The sequence below is a fragment of the Nerophis ophidion genome, unplaced genomic scaffold (assembly GCF_033978795.1).
Source record: "Nerophis ophidion isolate RoL-2023_Sa unplaced genomic scaffold, RoL_Noph_v1.0 HiC_scaffold_77, whole genome shotgun sequence".
NCBI classification, from domain to species: domain Eukaryota; kingdom Metazoa; phylum Chordata; class Actinopteri; order Syngnathiformes; family Syngnathidae; genus Nerophis; species Nerophis ophidion.
In genome coordinates, this window is record NW_026906999.1 from 303,650 (window position 1) to 324,497 (window position 20,848).

General features: G+C 39.9%; 2 protein-coding genes across 2 annotated transcripts in view; one reads left to right on the top strand and one right to left on the bottom strand.

The window, feature by feature from the left end:
- Positions 1–14,423, top strand: part of LOC133547177 (zinc finger protein 239-like) — a 44,622-nt gene extending 30,199 nt beyond the window's left edge. Inside the window, exon 2 of the mRNA XM_061892998.1 lies at positions 12,754–14,423. Within this exon, the coding sequence (XP_061748982.1) occupies positions 13,236–14,321 (1,086 nt within the window). The 5' untranslated portion in view covers positions 12,754–13,235 and the 3' untranslated portion in view covers positions 14,322–14,423. The remainder of the gene's footprint in view (positions 1–12,753) is intronic.
- Positions 1–20,848, bottom strand: part of LOC133547176 (zinc finger protein 25-like) — a 53,807-nt gene that overhangs the window by 17,561 nt on the left and 15,398 nt on the right. The gene's annotated exons all lie outside the window — the stretch shown is intronic.

Below are 20,848 nucleotides of genomic sequence, written 5' to 3' on the forward strand. Positions count from 1 at the left end.
GGTCGGATTGCGGGAGAAGCAGCCTAAGAAGAGAAGCCCAGCCTTTCTTTTCCCCAGCCGCTTCGTACAGCTCTTCCCGGGGGATCCCAAAGCGTTCCCAGGCCAGCCAGTTTCTAACATAATAGTGAGAGTCCAATCCATAGTGGGGCCAGCCGGAGACCATCCCGAGCAGGGACAGGTCAGCAACGCAGAGATGCCCCCAACCGATGCACAGACGAGCAGACCACCCTGGGTCCCGACTCTAGGCAGATATATATATATATATATATATATATATATATATATATATATACACACACACACAATAAAAACTAAATAAGATAAGGCTCAGAATTGGTTTCTTAACCAAACCTTTTGTTGTGTACCAGAGAAGGGAAGGAGGCAACAACCAGGGCAGGACTGCGGTTTACAAGGTTGATTTAAAACCTTTGATGAATGCGTGGCGTGTGTATGCTACTCAAAGTGAATGAGTACCCACCTGCTCCCAGTGCCACCCACACTGGTTTAACTGTAACTTAAATATTGGGTTTCACTATGTTAAGCGCTTTGAGTCACTAGAGAAAAGCACTATATAAATATAATTCACTTCACTTCACTATGTGTAATATTAAATATGTAAATGTTACCAAGTGTTGTTGTCTGTAAATGTTGGTTGTATCTTTCGTCGTAATCCAAGAGGGCAAGGCGAAGAGGCAGGTCGTGGACAGGCAGGAGGTCATGGGCAAGAGCAGGGCAGCGTGGTCTGGGTCCGAGCAGGGAGGTCGTGGATCGAGGAGAGCAGTCAGGAATCCGGATGCGAGTTGAGTGACAAGGCACAAATAAGGAAGGATAGCATAGTCACTGAGGAAATACAAAAGGACATGAACCAGGGGAAAACAGAGAGATAGAGTAAAACAAGGGCAAGAAATTCACTGGGAAAACAGGGAATGTCAGACGTGATGCTTACTGGAAGGTTAGCGACGTTCTGGCAAAGGGTCCTCGGGTCTGCTGGTCTTTATGCTGCTCCCTCTCATCAAGTCCAGGTGTGTTGATTATTGATAGCGTGTAGGCTCGTTGCTGCGTGGGCGTGGTGCCCTCAGCACGAGCGAGGGCGCTTCTTGGTGCGCTGTCAGCAGAGGCGCCTCTTGGCTCACTGTCAGCAGAGGCACACGCAGCTCCAGCCGCTGAGGTAACGCGGGTTCGACTCCGCGTCATGACACCTTTCTACATATAAAGTGCAACATTCTCACATATAAAGTGCAACATTAAACTGCTTCAAGTTGTTGCTCAGATTAAATAAAATGACAAAACTTTTCTTCTACATACAAAAAGTGCAGCATTAAACAATTTCAAGTCAACTCAGCCTCATATTAACTTTTCTTTTTCCCACCCTCCAGCCTTTAACCCTGATGACTTTCAATCAATTTTCATGTTTTCTGCCAGAACAATCAGTTCATCCACCTTGTCTGCAGAAAGAGCAGACCTGCTTGCAGTTACAATGTCTCCAGCTGTGAAAAATACCCTTTCGCTGGACACGGACGTAGCAGGTATGGTGAGGTAGTGCCTGGCTAACTTGGCAGTAAGAAGATATATGGGCTCATTGTTCTTCCACCACAGAAGTGGGTCAAAATCGAGTTTTTAATGCACTATGGTCTTAAATCTGCTGCTGTAAAAACACCAACAGCATTTGTTATTGCTTTAGCCCTGCCTGAGTCGCAGAGTAGAAGCTGCTTGAATGCAGTGGGAGCTGTGTTTGTTCGTCTTTCTCTTCGTTGAAGCCATGTTATCCATTGTTGTATCGCACTGCAAAGCCGAAGTGTTCCCAAACGGGAGATCTTAACGATGCAGGAGGGTCTTCCAGCTCTGGCTTTTACACTTTGTAGTAGCCCGGTCGTTGTTAGCATGCTGTGTGTTGTGCCTCAGTGTGCATTGTTGACACAACATGTGGTGCGCTACTTAATATGTCCGTGTGGAAACTTGTTCAATACACCTCCGAACCAGAACCCCCGTACCGAAACGGTTCAATACAAATACACGTACCGTTAAACCCTTAATACACACACATCTGAAGATTATAAAAAAATAAATATATTTGGTGGGCCAAACAAAATGACTCGGCAAACCAAAGTTTGGTATGAGTGCTATGACCTCAAATCTATATCTTAATAACAATATATGTCACGATACATCATTTGATATATGATTGATGATAGAAAAAATTCAAAGCGGGTTACAAAAGCTCCTAATTTGGCAGTTGACATATGCAGTAACATATTGTGTCTTTTCTAATTGTATTATTTTGTCAAAACAATTATTATTAATGTACTTGTTCATTTACTATTAATATCTGGTTTATTTATTTGACAAAATAATACTGGAAATTATGTAATATTTGACTGCATATTTCAGCAACTAAATTAGGAGCCTGTGTAGTGTCAGAATAATTGTTTCTAAGTTATCACAAAAACTTTGTGTTGCATTGAGTGACTGGTGAGAAGCAAAAGCTGTCTTTGAAACCTACCAAGAGTAAGGCTCGTAAAACTCCACTGTGTTGGGGAAAGCAAGATGAAGGTGTTCCTGTTTTCTTTCATGTATTATAATCAAACATAAAGATATTGTCTGACCCAAGTACTACAAAAGCAAAGAGGAAGCAGAACCAGTGTCCCCTCCAGGGGACCTCTTTTTGAACCTCCTTTTTCAACTGTTTTACGAACCTCTTTTTGAACTGTTTTACGAACCTCTTTTTGAACTCATTTACGACCTTTTCTTTTGAACTGTTCCGTAACCAAAGGCAACGCTGTTTACGACACACTTCCCTCTCGAAGTAGCTGTGGTCATGTGGTCGAAGAAAGTAAAATAAAGAAGGGGGAGTACAATCTTTCGCCAGAGCGTGGGTGACACTGTAAGAGGTTAGAGGTCGACACGTTTCTCCTCAATTGAATCCAAATTGAATTATGTCTCTGTTTGATTCTTTGCATCTTGTCTTGTTTAATTGATGTCATCAGTGTTTGAACCTGACATGTAGCCTGTTTTAAAATGGTTTTATTAGTAATTCTATATGAAATAATGTATCGCAAAATACATTTTAAACCATATCGTCTATCCATAGTAGAAAGTCCTGTCGTCCTGGTTTGTTTTTCTATTCCTGTAAATAATGTTGTAAAGAGCAGCGTGTTTGTGCGTCACTGAGATTTCAAGAGAGTTCATACGATAACTTGTTTTTCCTAAGTGCATGTAAAAGTACTGAATGCATTGTGTGACTGAGCAGACATGGTGTGTGTTTGTCTTGCAGACGTCTGTGAAGAACATCTTCACCCTGAGCAACAGAAGTGCAGCTTCAGGATGCGGACGGAGGAGCCACAGCCCTCCCACATTAAGATGGAAGAGAAATACCTACTGATGCCCCATTTTAAAAAGGAAGAGGAGGACCCACTGACACCCCGATTTAAAGAGGAATATGTGGATCCACTGACCCCTCACATTCAAGAGGAAGAGGAAGAGCACAGCATCAGTCAGCAGAGAGAGCATCTTGAAGGACTGGAGGAGGTTGATGTCACCAAGATGCCAGTGACTGGTGTCCCTGTGAAGAGTGAAGGAGGTGAGGTGAAAGGTGAAAGTGAGGAGAGGGGAGGGGGGGAGCCTCCAAGCAGCAGCTCAACACAACACATGACAACAGAAGCTGATGGAGACCACTGTGGAGGATCACAAGCAGACAAGCTCTTAGCTCCACTATCAGATAGTGAGGACACAACGTCACACTCTCCTGACACTGATGATGAAGACTCTAAAGATGATAAGACATGTCACACTGACAACACTCACTTCACATGTTCTCACTCTCACAAAACTTTTAAATATCCTCGTAAATTGAAAAGACACATGAGAACACACACTGGAGAAAAACCTTTTCATGTTTTATCTGTAGTAAAGATTTTACTAAAAGACAAAATTTGAAAAGACACATGAGAACACACACTGGAGAAAAACCTTTTTCATGTTCAATCTGCAGTAAAGATTTTACGCATTGGCACAATTTGAAAACACACATGAGAATACATACTGGTGAAAAACCTTTTTCCTGCTCAGAATGTGGCAAAAGTTTTGTAATAAATCAAAGGTTAAAAGTACACATGAGAATACACACTAGAGAAAAAACTTTTTCCTGCTCAGAATGTGGTAAAAGTTTTGTAACAAATCAAACCTTAAAAGCACACTTGAGAACACACACTGGTGAAAAACCTTTTCCGGGTTCAATCTGCGGTAAAGATTTTACTCTAAAGACCCTTTTAAAAACACACATGAGAACACACACTGGGAAAAAATCGCATTCCTGTTCAATCTGCAACAGAAGCTTTAGTGAGCGATCGACCCTTGTAGCACACATGAGAAGACACCCATGAGAGAAAGTGCTGAGTTGCAGTGTGTGTGGTGAAAGATTGTCTTCTAAGTACCAGTGTAAGAAACACAAGTGTGCTGGTGAGAACAGCAGCAGCAAATGAAACTGCAGGATTTGAAATAAACTGTCAAATCTTTCATTTTGACTTTCTAACAACATCAGCACATATAACATGTGTGACATTGTTGTTTGTCTAACACAATGTTGTTAACATGCTTCTATATTTACACACCATTTTTTCAGCCCATTGTATGCATTATTGTGCAACATTGTTTAGTTTTATATTGACATACATTTTTGCAAGAGGAGCAATTTTACTAAAATGGTCAGTAAATCCAAAACAGTACAAAACATGTGATACATTCAAATTCCATTTAATGTACAAACAATTTATACAAAATTATTCCCTTTTAAAATGTGTGACTGTATGTGTAACATTGTTGTTTGTGTAACAATATTTTAATATGCTTCTACATTTATAGATTAGATATTTTGTATTAGTGTTTTTTTTAGTCGAGTACCTGCATTAATATGCAACATTGTGTACTTTCATTAAAAATTGAACAGAAAATTTGACTGAAAAGGTGAGAGTAAACAGTACAAGACATATTTTACATACATTAAAAAAAATGTAAGTGTATATATATTCATCATACAACATTAGACTTATTCATAATAGTGTTTTTTATAGGTGTTTGAAATATTGAAGTTTGACATATTTTTATTTGTAATTGTTAATAATCCCATAGATTATCACCTTTATATGATATACATATGTACTGGTTCACATCTGAAACATCTTCTGGACCACTTCAGGAAGCATATTATTATTTACTTTATACATCATTTGAACAGTTGTCTTTTATACAATTTTAAAATGTGTGATTTTATGAATCATTTGTTGGGTCTCTATAGTCAATTTTATTAATTATCTTTATTACTCTCTTTTGTAATATGATGATTGTGTTGTGATTGTTTTAAATGTATGTCCCCAGACCTCTATGTAATATAAAAGTGAGAGAAAATGACTGAATTGTTTGTGGAAGGATGGTTTTGTTTTTACTTACATTTGTGGATAAAATCAAACATTCCATTATTGTCTCTTAAACATTTTGTACATTTTTTTTCTTTTTTAACATCCCGAAAACATTATTAATTTCAGTAAACAAGTTTTGAGTGTCAGGCAAAAGCCAATATTGTACATCATCCAGCTGAGATTTCCTTTGCATACATTCTTATAATAAACACTTCATTTTGTTTTGCTATCACAGAAAGAACGAATGTTGTCTTCAATGGCAAAACCTCTTAAAAATTATTTTAAGTGGTGAATTCCGTTTTTTTTTTTTTTTTTTATGAACTCCTTTGCCTTTGGAAGAATGAAAACTGTACAGTTATTTGTATTTTTGTTTGTTTTTTAGTTCTAGAGAAAATACAGCAAATAAGAAATATTAAATAATTGTCTAATTTCAGAGTTTCAAATCTGTAATATTGTGTCCATCCACCAAAAGCCCGGAAAATTTAAAAAAGAGCTCTGAAAAACATTACATGCTGTATTTAGAATATTTTGAACCTTTATATTTGTTTTTAAATATTTTTGTCTATTTACAGGTCATACTTACTGAAATCTTGAAATATTATAATACTTTTATCACTCAATAAGTGCATCAGCGACCAAATGCCTTTTTCAAACCACTTGGGTTGCCAGCACCCAGACTTTGAAATAAGGGACATCTCGCGGGTGGTTGGAACATTTTTGGTGTCCCTTATAAAACTTGGATATCCCCAATTTCAGTCCGGGCCTGAAAAAATGCTTAGAAAATGCTTTAAAAATGCAATATCTGTGCCAGTGCAGTTTGCAGAGGAAGTCCTCCCAGAAAGAATCATGAATGGGTATTTAAGCTTCTACTTTAGAGCTTACGTGCCACTCCTAGTACCTTGTTTCAAGTGCCAACGCTCTGGGCACATAGTAGTGTGTGTCATGCTAAGATGAGATGTGGAAGGTGTGGAGGAGAGCAGGAATATGGACAATGTGGAAGTCATGAACAGGTCAAGTGCTGTAATTGATGCGGGAATCACACAGCAGCTTATGGGGGCTGCATCATAAGGAAACAGGCAACAGAAGTGCAGCAAATCAGAGTTGAAAGAAATATTACATACGCAGAGGCAGTTAAAATAAGAAATCAAAAAAGTGCAGAACAGGACAGAAGTGAGAATATTTCAAGAAATAAAAAACAAGAGGCAGCAAATACAGGAATCTCCATGGACAAACTAGTTGTATTCCTGGCTTACGTAATAAACTGTACAGAACAGGCTAGAAACAAGACTGAGAAAATCAAAATAATTGTCAAAGCAGCAGCAAAGTTTTTAAATGTAAAAGAACTATCCTGGGAACAGGTGCAAGGTGAGCTACAGAGAGGAGACGAGACCGAGTCATGTGACCACAATCCAACGCCATGTTAATTGTTCAGTGGAATGCCAGGAGTTTGATAGCAAACGGACAGGAATTAAAGGGATATATTAATAATATGAAAAGTAAACCACAAATAATATGTATTCAAGAAACATGGCTGAAGACAAAATTAAACTTTATAATAAAAGGATATATAACGATACGTAAAGATAGGAATGATGGGCAAGGAGGAGGATGTGCCATATTTATTAAGGAAGATATGCATTATTCAATATTAAAAGTGAAACAAGAACTAGAGATAGTAGGAGTAGAAGTATGGAATAATAAAGAAAGATACAAAGTACTAAACTTCTATAATCCATGCAAGAAATTAGAAATTCACCAACTAGCAACAATAATGGAGCACTGGAGTGGCAATATTATTTGGTGTGGTGACTTTAATGCACATAGCACAATGTGGGGTGAAAGGGATGACTGGAATGGGGAAACATTGGAAGCACTTTTGGAGGAAAAAGAAGTGGTGTGTGTGAATGATGGGTGGGAACAAGGTTAGATGTCGTCACGGGTAAAGAAACAGCAATAGATTTAACACTAGTGTCACAAGGGTTAGCAGGAAAGGTGGAGTGGGAAGTAAATAAATACAGCACAATGGGAAGTGATCACTATCCAATCTTCATTCACATAAACAGAAATCATAGGACAGAAAGCACTAGGATAGAAGGAAGATGGAAGTATAATCATGGTGACTGGGGGAAATTTAGGGAAATTACCGACATAACTTTAAAGGAAGTAGATATAAATCAAGATATTGAACAATTAAATACAGATATTACGGGGTGCATAATAGAAGCAGCCGAACAGAGCATACCAAGGAATAGTATAGGGAGAAGAAGGAAGATAGTGCCGTGGTGGACACAAGAGTGCACAGATGCAATACAAGAACGGAATAGAGCATTTAGAATATTGAGAAGAACACATCATTTCCAAGACATGATCCAATATAAAAGGCATCAAGCTAGAGTAAGGTATGTTATTAAAAAAACAAGAAAACACCATTGGAGAACTTTTTGTGAAACACTAAATAGAACTACTCCTTTAAGCCAAGTGTGGGGAATGATCAAGAGAATGTCAGGGATCAGAAAAGAACATAAAAATCATGTGATGAAAGATGGAACACGGAGTGTGGGAGGAAATAAAGAAAAAGCAGAACTTTTAGCAAAAACCTTTGTTAAAGTGCACAGTAATGATCATTTGAGAAATGTAGAAAAACAAAAGAGAGAAGAAACAATTAGTTTAAATATTGAGGAAATGAAGGAAGACAACGATAATAGTTTTACCAACACTATGGATATGACATTTTCTTTGGATGAAATGGTTCCAATTTTAAAAAAAGTTAAAAATACGACGCCAGGGAAAGACCTGGTGAGTTATCAAATGATCAAAAATGTAGGTAGCATCGGCAAAGAAGTGGTCTTGAAATGATATAATAGGATATATGAAGAAGGAAAATGAGCAGCTGAGTGGAAAACAGCTGTAATAATTCCAATATGCAAGCCAGGGAAAGATCCGGAAGAGGCAGGAAATTATAGGCCGATAGCATTGACCTCAAATTTGGGCAAAGTAATGGAAAAAAAATGATTAATGCTTGTATATTATTTAGAGTCAAAAGAAATAATAACAAACTACCAAAGTGGTTTTGGCAAAGCAAGAAGCACAAATGACCCAGCAGTGCAGCTGGAAGAGGAAATTAGAAAAGGACAAATAAATAAAGAAAGTATAATTGCGGTATTTTTTGACATAGAGAAAGCGTATGATATGTTGTGGAAACAGGGGTTGCTGAGATGAAACTAAATAAGATTGGGATTAGAGGGAGAATGTACAGATGGATAAAAGACTTTTTAACAAGTAGAACATTATTAGTAAAAATAGAGAATGAATATAGCAGAGAATACAAAGTGGAAAATGGGACCCCACAAGGGAGTATAATAAGTCCAGTACTATTTTCCATCATGATAAATGAAGTTTTTAGTGAAGTGGAAGGGTTAGTGGAGGTGGCATTGTTTGTGATGATGGAGTGATGTAGAAGAGAGGTAGAAATACACATCATATAGAAAAGAAGATTCAAAAAGCGGTAAATAATGTTCAAGACTGGGGAACAGCTCGGGGTTTAAGATTCTCTGTTGGAAAGACAAAAGTCATACATTTTACAAAGAGGAAAGTACAAAACAAGCTCCAAATAAAACTCTATGGAGAAAATATAGAAGAGGTACAAGTATTTCAATAAAATAATATAGAGTTGGGTTCCATCTCGGTCCACACTCCATATCAGAAGGTGGCGCTATTAAAGCAGAAAAGAAGAAGAAGCAGAGCAGTACTGCCTTGTAACGTCAAGTGTGCTAACTGTCGTGAAAGCACATCGACGCAGAAAGACGTGAGCAGGACGCTAATAAGTCAGTCTTATTATTTGTTCTCCCGTTTGAAATATTTACGTCATATAAAATACATCTTTGATTCTTTATTCAAGAATATATTCGTCTCGATGCGCTAGAAACACTGTGCCGCTTCTCGTGCTAACTTTGCTTGTTAGTTAGCTTAGCTCGCTAGTTAGCTTAGCTTGTTAGCTGCTAACAGAAGACACAGAAGTTATCAACACATCGCTAAGTAGAGATCAAGTGTGAGAGTAAAGTGTTGTGATTGTGTGAAAATGTCTACATTACACATGTTGAGAGCGTTGGTGGATCAGCGACTAACTGCTGCCGTTGAAGAAATATTTGTAGTGTTGGAAAGAACGATAGCAGAATACGAGGCGGAACTTTCTAGAACAAAGGAGGACAACTATCAACTACTGGACGCTGTTTTCAAGAAACCTCAAATTGTGTTACACAGAACAGGTTTGTTTACTTATTACTCTCACATCTTTACTAACTTTATATTTGATTAATAACAAGAACGTGACATTTGGAATATATAATATAATCAGAATGAAGAGTGGTGGAACAAGTCAGAGCTGGGCCGGGGGCGGCCCCCATGACGGGGCCCCCTAAACCTAAATAATAAAGCTAATTCTAACATCATCTTATAACACAAACATGCCTCTCTAGGTTTACCGCCAACAATCTTTAACCAAGTTTTAAAAAGTTTCCCAGACATTTTTTGCTGAAATTTGCATTTTCCTGACATGTATTTTTTTTCTCACTTTCACCACAGCATCAGCCCGTTCACAGGATGTAGAAAACATCTCAAAGGGATCTGATTTTTGTTTTAACTTTGCCTACCTTTCACACCCCTAATGTAAGACAATAACATGTTTTTATTTTTTTATGTATTCTAATTCCTAAACAAATGTTAGCAAAACCTTAACTATCCTAATTCTAACAATGCAGTCTATTCCGCTCACTAAGCCCCCTAAACGAGAATTAGTTGATCAATATAATATACCCAGAATGCTATCTCTTTAAAACATGCTGTAAAAATGCATATCCTCAGGAAATATGCCTTATAATAGCCACAAACTGGAGGATACATTTTTACTTAGATAACATTTTAAAAATAGTTTAAAGGTTTTATGGAATTTTCCAGGGTGTACACCGCCTTCCGCCCCCCTGTTTGATTGATTGATTGAGACTTTTATTAGTAAATTGCACAGTACAGTACATATTCCGTGGAATTGACCACTAAATGGTAACACCATTCGGGTGTTTTTTAAACAAGTTTTTCAACTTGAGGTAGAAAATGGATGGATGGATGGAAGAAGACACATCACAATACAACCATACAGGATAAAAGGTGGCTTTTGCGGCGCTGGCTAAATGCTAACATACAATGGACGACCACATTGACAGGCTAACAAAAATTAGCATTGCGATCGTTTTAAAATTGTACAAAGGTTTAACAAATAGGAGTTTACTTGAACAAAACTGACACAAAACAACAGATGCATTTTTACTTCCATACTTATAATCCCCAAACTGTGTAGAAAGTAAACGTCGTACTACTAGGCCATTATGTTTATCAAACCTTAAAACTCGGATTTAGTATGGGACATAATACAATAGTTTCCACTCACAAAGACCCCAAACATCCACATTTTTAACAACTGATTTGTATTTTTGATGTTCAGTTGGCCGACCAGAGGAATTAGTTGTCATGACAGCTAACTTTATCTTCTTACATCACACGTTCCACCATCCTCCATTGCAGCAAATACATTTCTTACATGTATTATTATCACTGAAGGACAGTAGAAAAAGGCTAAACATGTTACACACAAAGGAAGGGCAGGCTAATTGCTAAGCTAGCCACTAAACTAGCTTGAAACAAGAATAAATCATTGCTTGATAATATATCCTATTTAAAATCAATTGGCATGTTTTCATGAAGGTGTAGTCAGTAATCTGATTACTTCATCCCAGTTTAACTGTGGTGACACTATCTAAATCAGGGGTGGCCATTACGTCGATCACGAGCTACCAGTCGACCGCGGGGGGTGTGTCAGTCGATCTCCAGCCAGGCTTTTAAAAAAGATAAACCTAAAAATGAGTGATCATCAATCTTCACCAAGACGTCACTTAAATGACATTCACGGTACCGGAGGGTCTTGTGAGATGACGCTGGCTGCTGCAAGATCATTATTATGAAAATATGACCGAGAGGAAGGCGAGAAACACTTTTTATTTCAACAGACTCTCGCGCCGTACCTTCCGTCAAAACTCTAAAGGCCGACTGCACATTTCCTATCTTCACAATAAAAGCCCTGCTTCATGCTGCCTGCGCTAACTAAATACAGAGCTTCGGAAAACTGGCGTGCACAAGCGATCCCTCAGAAAGCTGGCGTGCACATCACTTGTGCACGCCAGCTTTCCGAGACTCTTATTTTGTTAGCGCAGGCAGCATGAAGCAGGGCTTTTATTGTGAAGATAGGAAATGTGCAGTCGGCCTTTAGAGTTTTGACGGAAGGGACGGCGCGAAAGTCTGTTGAAATAAAAAGTGTTTCTCGCCTACCTCTCCGTCATTTTTTCATAATAATGAACTGGCAGCAGCCAGCGTCATCTCACAAGACCCTCGGGTGCCGTGAATGTCAATCAAGCAAGCTACGGAATTTGCCGCCAATGTTTTTCTTGTAAAGTGTATGGAAGCTGGATGAATTAGATGCCAAAAACCAACTACTTTCATGTGGTATTGTACAGAAAGGATAACTTTTTTTCTCCTCCATTTGAAAATGTGGGCGTTATCATCATTACTGTCTGATTCCAATCAATGCAAGTCATCAGAATCAGGTAATACACCAACTTATATTCTTGTCTTTGTGAAAGAAAGACATCTATATGTGTTACACATGCTTGTATTATCATTAAACACATTTAACTTGTTTACAAAAATGTCTCTTTCATAAATAAATAAATATAAATGATATATATAAATGAGGTAGATCCCCTCGAGTTGGTCAGTTGAAAAGTAGCTCGCCTGCAGAAAAAGTGTGGGCACCCCTGATCTAAATGAAAGCAACACAGATGTCATCTTTTTTGGCCAACATGTTGACTGTGCTCATGCTTCTTTTATAACGGACATGTCTCTAAAGATGAATGTGAAAATCACTGTAATTATTGTCCACCAGCAGGGGGAGCTCATCACTAGTACTACTGTGTGGAGGCTGGCATGTGGTACATTATTTCCTGTGTGTGTATGACTTATTCAGAGGGAGAACAGCACACTTTCACGTATGGCGTCTACCATTAAGGATTGCAGGAATGACTTTTAGGATGTTTTTATATAAATAAGGTGGATTGGATGTTGGCCTGGGAAGGCATTCCCCTGAAGGTCTTCTTCATGTGTCAGCTGGAAGTACCCTGACTGCTGTGAGGGGAAACTGATGAGATTGTGAGATCATATGTTGGTGCAGGACAATGTCTCATGTGACTGAGCAAAGCTGGACTTTTCTGAAGAATGTTTGTTTTCTCCTGTCCCGCAGACCTCAATGAAGAACATCTACCTCATGAGCGGGAGGTGGAACCACAGTACCCCCACATACACAAGGAAGAAGAGGTACCACATTCCCAACACATCAAAGAGGGAGGAGAGGAGCCACATCCCCCCCACATTAAAGAGGAAGATGAGACGCCACAGACCCATAATGTTAAACTGACCCTTCACATTAAAGGGCAAGCGGAGGACCCACTGATCTTACACATCAAAAAGGAAGAGGATGATCCACTGACCCCTCACTTTAAGGAGCAAGAGAACCCACTGAACCCTCACTTTAAAGAGGAAGAAGAGGACCAAGAGCCGCCGCACATTAAAGAGGAAGAGGAGGAAGAGGGCATCAGTCAGCCTAAATGGTTGGAGGAGTTCCCAGTGACTGGTGTCCCTGTGAAGAGTGAAGATGATGAGGTGAAAGGTGAAAGTGAGGAGAGGGGAGGGGGGGAGCCTCCAAGCAGCAGCTCAACACAACACATGACAACAGAAGCTGATGGAGACCACTGTGGAGGATCACAAGCAGACAAGCTCTTAGCTCCACTATCAGATAGTGAGGACACAACGTCACACTCTCCTGACACTGATGATGAAGACTCTAAAGATGATAAGACATGTCACACTGACAACACTCACTTCACATCTTCTCTCTGTCACAAAACTTTTAAATACCCAAGTCTTCTGAAAGCACACATGAGAACACACACTGGAGAAACACCTTTTTCTTGCTCAGTATGTGGTAAAGGTTTTGGACTTAGTCAGAATTTGAAAGTACACATGAGAAGACACACTGGTGAAAAACCTTTTTCCTGTTCAACCTGTGGTAAAGGTTTTACACAAAGTCAGAGTTTGAAAGTACACAAGAGAACACACACTGGTGAAAAACCTTTTTCCTCTTCTACCTGTGGTAAAGGTTTTACACAAAGTCAGGATTTGAAAGTACACATGAGAACACACACTGGAGAAAAACCTTTTATCTGTTCAATCTGTAGTAAAGGTTTTGCAGAAAGTCGATATTTGAAAGAACATATGAGAACACACACTGGTGAAAAACCTTTTATTTGTTCAATCTGTCGCTTATCTTTTGCAAGGAAGGGATATATGAAAGTGCACAGGAGAACACACAGTGGTGAAAAACCTTTTTCCTGTTCAATCTGTGGTAAAGGTTTTACACATAGTACAGATGTGAAAGTACACATGAAAACACACACTGGTGAAAAATCACATTCCTGTTCAATCTGCAACAGAAGCTTTAGTCGACAATCAACCCTTGTAAGACACATGAGAACACACACTGGTGAAAAACCTTTTTCTTGTTCAACCTGTGGTAAAGGTTTTACACAAAGTCTGAGTTTGAAAAGACACATGAGAACACACACTGGTGAAAAACCTTTTTCCTGTTCAATCTGCAACAGAAGCTTTTGTGACCGATCAAGCCTTGTAGCACACATGAGAAGACACCCAGGAGAGAAAGTGTTGAGTTGCAGTGTGTGTGGTGAAAGATTGTCTTCTAAGTACCAGTGTAAGAAACACAAGTGTGCTGGTGAGAACAGCAGCAGCAAATGAAACTGCAGGATTTGAAATAAACTGTCCAGACTTTCATTTTGACTTTCTAACAACATCAGCCCATATAACATGTGTGACATTGTTGTTTGTCTAACAATCTGTTTAATATGCTTCTAAATTTATAGATTAGATATTTTATATTAGTGTTCTTTCTTACTCGAGTACATGCATTAATATGCAACATTGTGTACTTTTATTAAAAATTTAACGGAACAATTTGACTGAAAAGGTGAGAGTAATCAGTACAAAACATATTTTACATACATTAAAGAAATGTAAGTGTATATATATTCATCATACAATATTAGACTTATTCATAATAGTGTTTTTATAGTTGTTTGAAATATTGAAGTGTGACATATTTTATTTCTAATTATTAATCATCCCATAGATTAGCACCTTTATATGATATACATATCAATCAATCAATCAATGTTTACTTATATAGCCCTAAATCACTAGTGTCTCAAAGGGCTGCACAAACCACTACGACATCCTCGGTAGGCCCACATAAGGGCAAGGAAAACTCACACCCAGTGGGACGTCGGTGACAATGATGACTATGAGAACCTTGGAGAGGAGGAAAGCAATGGATGTCGAGCGGGTCTAACATGATACTGTGAAAGTTCAATCCGTAATGGATCCAACACAGTCGCGAGAGTCCAGTCCAAAGCGGATCCAACACAGCAGCGAGAGTCCCGTTCACAGCGGAGCCAGCAGGAAACCATCCCAAGCGGAGGCGGATCAGCAGCGCAGAGATGTCCCCAGCCGATACACAGGCAAGCAGTACATGGCCACCGGATCGGACCGGACCCCCTCCACAAGGGAGAGTGGGACATAGGAGAAAAAGAAAAGAAACGGCAGATCAACTGGTCTAAAAAGTGAGTCTATTTAAAGGCTAGAGTATACAAATGAGTTTTAAGGTGAGACTTAAATGTTTCTACTGAGGTGGCATCTCAAACTTTTACCGGGAGGGCATTCCAGAGTACTGGAGCCCGAAAATAAAACGCTCTATAGCCCGCAGACTTTTTTGGGCTTTGGGAATCACTAATAAGCCGGAGTCCTTTGAACGCAGATTTCTTGCCGGGACATATGGTACAATACAATCGGCAAGATAGGATGGAGATAGACCGTGTAGTATTTTATACGTAAGTAGTAAAACCTTAAAGTCACATCTTAAGTGCACAGGAAGCCAGTGCAGGTGAGCCAGTATAGGTATATATGTATGTATATATGTATATAAAGGTATATACAGTACAGGCGTAATGTGATCAAACTTTCTTGTTCTTGTCAAAAGTCTAGCAGCCGCATTTTGTACCAACTGTAATCTTTTAATGCTAGACATGGGGAGACCCGAAAATAATACGTTACAGTAGTCGAGGCGAGACGTAACAAACGCATGGATAATGATCTCAGCGTCTTTAGTGGACAGAATGGAGCGAATTTTAGCGATATTACGGAGATGAAAGAAGGCCGTTTTAGTAACGCTTTTAATGTGTGCCTCAAAGGAGAGAGTTGGGTCGAAGATAATACCCAGATTCTTTACCGTGTCGCCTTGTTTAATTGTTTGGTTGTCAAATGTTAGAGTTGTATTATTAAATAGAGTTCGGTGTCTAGCAGGACCGATAATCAGCATTTCCGTTTTTTTGGCATTAAGTTGCAAAAAGTTAGCGGACATCCATTGTTTAATTTCATTAAGACACGCCTCCAGCTGACTACAATCCGGCGTGTTGGTCAGCTTTAGGGGCATGTAGAGTTGGGTGTCATCAGCATAACAGTGAAAGCTAACACCGTATTTGCGTATAATGTCACCTAGCGGCAGCATGTGAGCCAGCCATAAAGTTTGTGGAATTGTCCGGTATTTCTGCCAAATGTTCCATCTTTAGCAGGAGCTCCTCGAGAGCGCAGCCCGTCCGGTCGCCGCCATCTTTTAAATTCCTCCAAATACCGTATTTGCGTATGATGTCACCTAGCGGCAGCATGTAGATGCTGAAGAGTGCAGGGCCAAGGACCGAACCCTGGGGAACTCCACACGTTACCTTAACGTAGTCCGAGGTCACATTGTTATGGGAGACACACTGCATCCTATCAGTAAGATAAGAGTTAAACCAAGACAGGGCTAAGTCTGACATACCAATTCGTGTTTTGATACGTTCTAATAAAATATTATGATCGACGGTATCGAAAGCAGCGCTAAGATCGAGGAGCAGAAACATAGATGACGCATCAGAATCCATCGTTAGCAATAGATCATTAGTCATTTTTGCGAGGGCTGTCTCCGTGGAGTGATTTGCCCTGAAACCGGATTGAAAGGTTTCACATAGATTGTTAGACGCTAAGTGTTCATTTAACTGCTCCGCAACAATTTTTTCAATGATTTTTGAAATAAAGGGAAGGTGAGACACCGGTCGGTAGTTTACCATGAGGTCAGGATCGAGGTTAGGTCTTTTAAGAAGAGGATGAATAACCGCTTTTTTGAATGCTAGGGGAACAGTGCCCGAGGAAAGTGATAAGTTTATAATATTTAGCACTGATGGACCTAATAATACAAAGAGCTCCTTGATCAGTTTCCCAAGAAGAGGGTCAAGTAAACATGTTGTCTGTTTTATTCCATTTACACGTTGTAACAATTCCTCTAATGTTATTTCCTCAAAACGAGAGAAACTATTTTGGAGGGCAGTATCCGCCGTATATACCATCGTATCAGTGTTAATAGAACCCCGTTGCAGTTGGGACGCATTGTCTTTAATCTCCTTTCTAATGACTTCAATTTTCTTACTAAAGAATTGCATAAAGTCATCAGCTGTGTGGGTTGAGCTACTGGAAGGGGTCCCTTGTTGGGTTAGCGATGCTACCGTACTAAACAAAAATTTAGGATCGTTTTTTTTACGGTGGATGAGATTTGAGTAATATTTAGCTTTAGTTAAGGTAAGCATGCGTTTATAAGTTATTAAACCATCACTCCATGCTTGATGGTGCACCTCAAGTTTAGTCGTGCGCCATTTGCGTTCCAGCTTTCTACATAATCATTTCTGAGCTCTAGTTTCTTCTGTAAACCACGGGGTGCGCTTTTTTGGAGCCTTTTTTAACTTTAGCGGTGCTATGTTATCAATGGTTTCGCGCAGGGCGTCGTTAAAGTTGTTAGTGAGGTTATCAATAGAGCCCACATACTTTGGGAATGGTGCCATTACCGAGGGCAGTAGGTCAGCAAGAGTTGTCGTTGTGGCCGTATTAATGTTGCGGCTGCTATAGCAGTTATTATTATTATTAGTTTGACGAACATGCGTCTGAACCTCGAATTTTATAAGGTAATAATCGGACAATACTTTAGTATACGGGAGTATCGTAACTTTGGAGACGGTGATACCCCTGACAAGCACTAGGTCTATCGTATTACCGTTGCGATGCGTGGGTTCATTTATTATTTGTGTGAGACCACAGCTATCAATTACAGTCTGGAGCGCTACGCACGGTGGGTCCGATGGGGTATTCATATGGATATTAAAGTCCCCCATTATGATCATATTATCGGCGTGTGTCACTAGATCAGCAACGAACTCTGAGAATTCATTGATAAAGTCCGAATAGGGCCCTGGGGGGCGGTAGATAACAGCCAGGTGTAGAGGCAGCGGTGTGACAGACCTCATAGTAAGCACCTCAAACGATTTATATTTATTATTTATGTTAGGACTAAGGTTAAAGTTTTCGTTGTATATTAGTGCGACACCCCTACCCCTTTTAAGCGGACGGGCAATATGCGCATGTGTAAAGTTAGGAGGACATGCCTCATTTAGCGCAAAAAAGTCGTTTGGTTTAAGCCAGGTTTCACTGAGACCGATGACGTTAAGATTGTTGTCTCTGATAATATCATTAACTAACAACGTTTTGGGAGACAATGATCTTATGTTTAAAAAACTTATATTATAGGTAGTGGGCTGTTTTAGGGAATTTTTGATCAAATTATCCGTAGTAGCAATATTAATAATGTTGTGTTTATTATGCCCAGTGCATTTAGTATAGTTACGACCATATCTAGGAATTGATAAGACAGGAATTTTCCGATTGTTTGATTGTTGCTTTGATAAACTGCACGCATCATGGTTAGCCACCTCAGTAACGGGGATTTTCCGATTGTTTGTTTGTTGCTTTGATAAACTGCACGCATCATAGTTAGCCACCTCGGTAAAACACATGTCCAACTCTGAAACACTCAAAGCAGAAAAAACTTGTTCTAATTTAACTGACTCCTTACCCAGACCAGTAGTCTCGCATTTTCCATTTAAATCCGTCTTCAGGATGGAGGGAAGTGGTGTTCTGTGGGGATTAGCCTTCTGCTTTGTTTTTAGCCCCGCTCGACATCCGCGTTTCCGATCACACCGCTGGCGTCTGCTCCGTAGACGGCCCCCGCTGCTACTAGACTCCCCTGCTTCACAGGCCGCTGGATGTAGCCGCCGACGTATTCCCATGCTAGTTAGCAAGTTTAGCACGCACGCGTCTATCAGTCCAAAACGGCCCGATATGTCCACATCCAGAAGTGTCTGGCGGTCGTACGTGATCACGGAGTGACCACGATGTGAGCCAGCCATAAAGTTTGTAGAATTGTCCGGTATTTCTGCCAAATGTTCCATCTTTAGCAAGAGCCCCTCGAGGTCGCAGCCCGTCCGGGCGCCGCCATCTTGGAATATTTGATGTTCAAACTCATAAACTTTTTTTTTTGCAAATAATAATTAACTTAGAATTTCATGGCTGCAACACGTGCCAAAGTAGTTGGGAAAGGGCATGTTCACCACTGTGTTACATCACTTTTTCTTTTAACAACACTCAATAAATGTTTGGGAACTGAGGAAACTCATTGTTGAAGCTTTGAAAGTGGAATTCTTTCCTATTCTTGTTTTATGTAGAGCTTCAGTCGTTCAACAGTCCGGGGTCCCCGCTGTCGTATTTTACGCTTCATAATGTGTCACACATTTTCCATGGGAGACATGTCTGGACTGCAGGCGGGCCAGGGAAGTACCCACATTCTTTTACTACGAAGCCACGCTGTTGTAACACGTGGCTTGGCATTGTTTTGCTGATATAAGCAGGGGCGTCAATGGTAATGTTTCTTGGAGGACAACATATGTTGCTCCAAAACCTGTGCGGACCATTCAGCATTAATGGTGCCTTCACAGATTTGTAAGTTACCCATGCCTTGGACACTAATACACCCCCATACCATCACACATGCTGGCTTTTCAACTTTGCGCCAATAACAATCCGGATGGTTATTTTCCTCTTTTTCCCGGAGGACACCACATCCACAGTTTCCAAATATAATTTGAAATGTGGACTCGTCAGACCACAGAACACTTTTCCACTTTGCATCAGTCCACCTTAAATGAGCTCGGGCCCAGCGACGCCGGCGGCATTCCTTGGTATTATTGATAAATGGGTTTTGCTTTGCAAAGTAGCGTCAGTGGCCTAGTGGTTAGAGTGTCCGCCCTGAGATCGTTAGGCTGTGAGTTCAAACCCCGGCCGAGTCGTACCAAAGACTATAAAAAAAATGGGACCCATTGCCTCCCTGCTTGGCGCTCAGCATCAAGGGTCGGAATTGGGGGTTAAATCAACATAAATGATTCCCGGGCGCAGCACCGCTGCTGCCCACTGATCCCATCACTTCCTAGGGGGTGATCAAGGGGGTGGGTCAAATGCAGAGGACAAATTTCACCACATCTAGTGTGTGTCTGACAATCATTGGTACTTTAACTTTTTAACTTAACTTTAACTTAACTTTAACTTGCACTTACAGATGTAGCAACCGACTGTAGTTACTGACAGTGGTTTTATGAAGTGTTCCTGAGCCCATGTGGCGATATCCTTTACACACTGATGTCGGTTTTTGATGCAGTACCGCCTGAGGGATCAAAGGTCCATAATATCATCGCTTACGTGCAGTGATTTCTCCAGATTCTCTGAACCTTTTGATGATTTTACGGACCGTAGATGGTAAAATCCCTACATTTCTTGCAATAGCTCATTGAGAAATGTTGTTCTAAAACTGTTCAACAATTTGCTTACAAATTGGTGACCCTCGCCCCATCCTTGTTTGTGAATTACCTAACATTTCATGGAAGCTGCTTTTATACCAAATCATGGCACCCACCTGTTCCCAATTAGCCTGCACACCTGTGGGAAGTTCCAAATAAGTTTTTGATGAGCATTCCTCCACTTAATCAGTATTTATTTCCACCTTTCCCAACTTATTTGTCACGTGTTGCTGGCATCTCATTCTAAAGTTACCAACAGTAACAATGCCTCCTAGGAAGGCACAGGTTGACGAGCTGGAAGAAATAAAACTCTCGCTTAACTTTATGTCTGAAGAGTTGTCCAGAGTGGCAAACCAACAAACTGCACTTAGTCAACTAGTGGAGGAAGTTAGAGAGCTAAAAAAAATAATTGTAGAAAAAGACAAATCAATTAAAATATTGGAAAGACGTGTTGATGAACTTGAACAACACACAAGAATGGATGATGTGATTGTCAGTGGC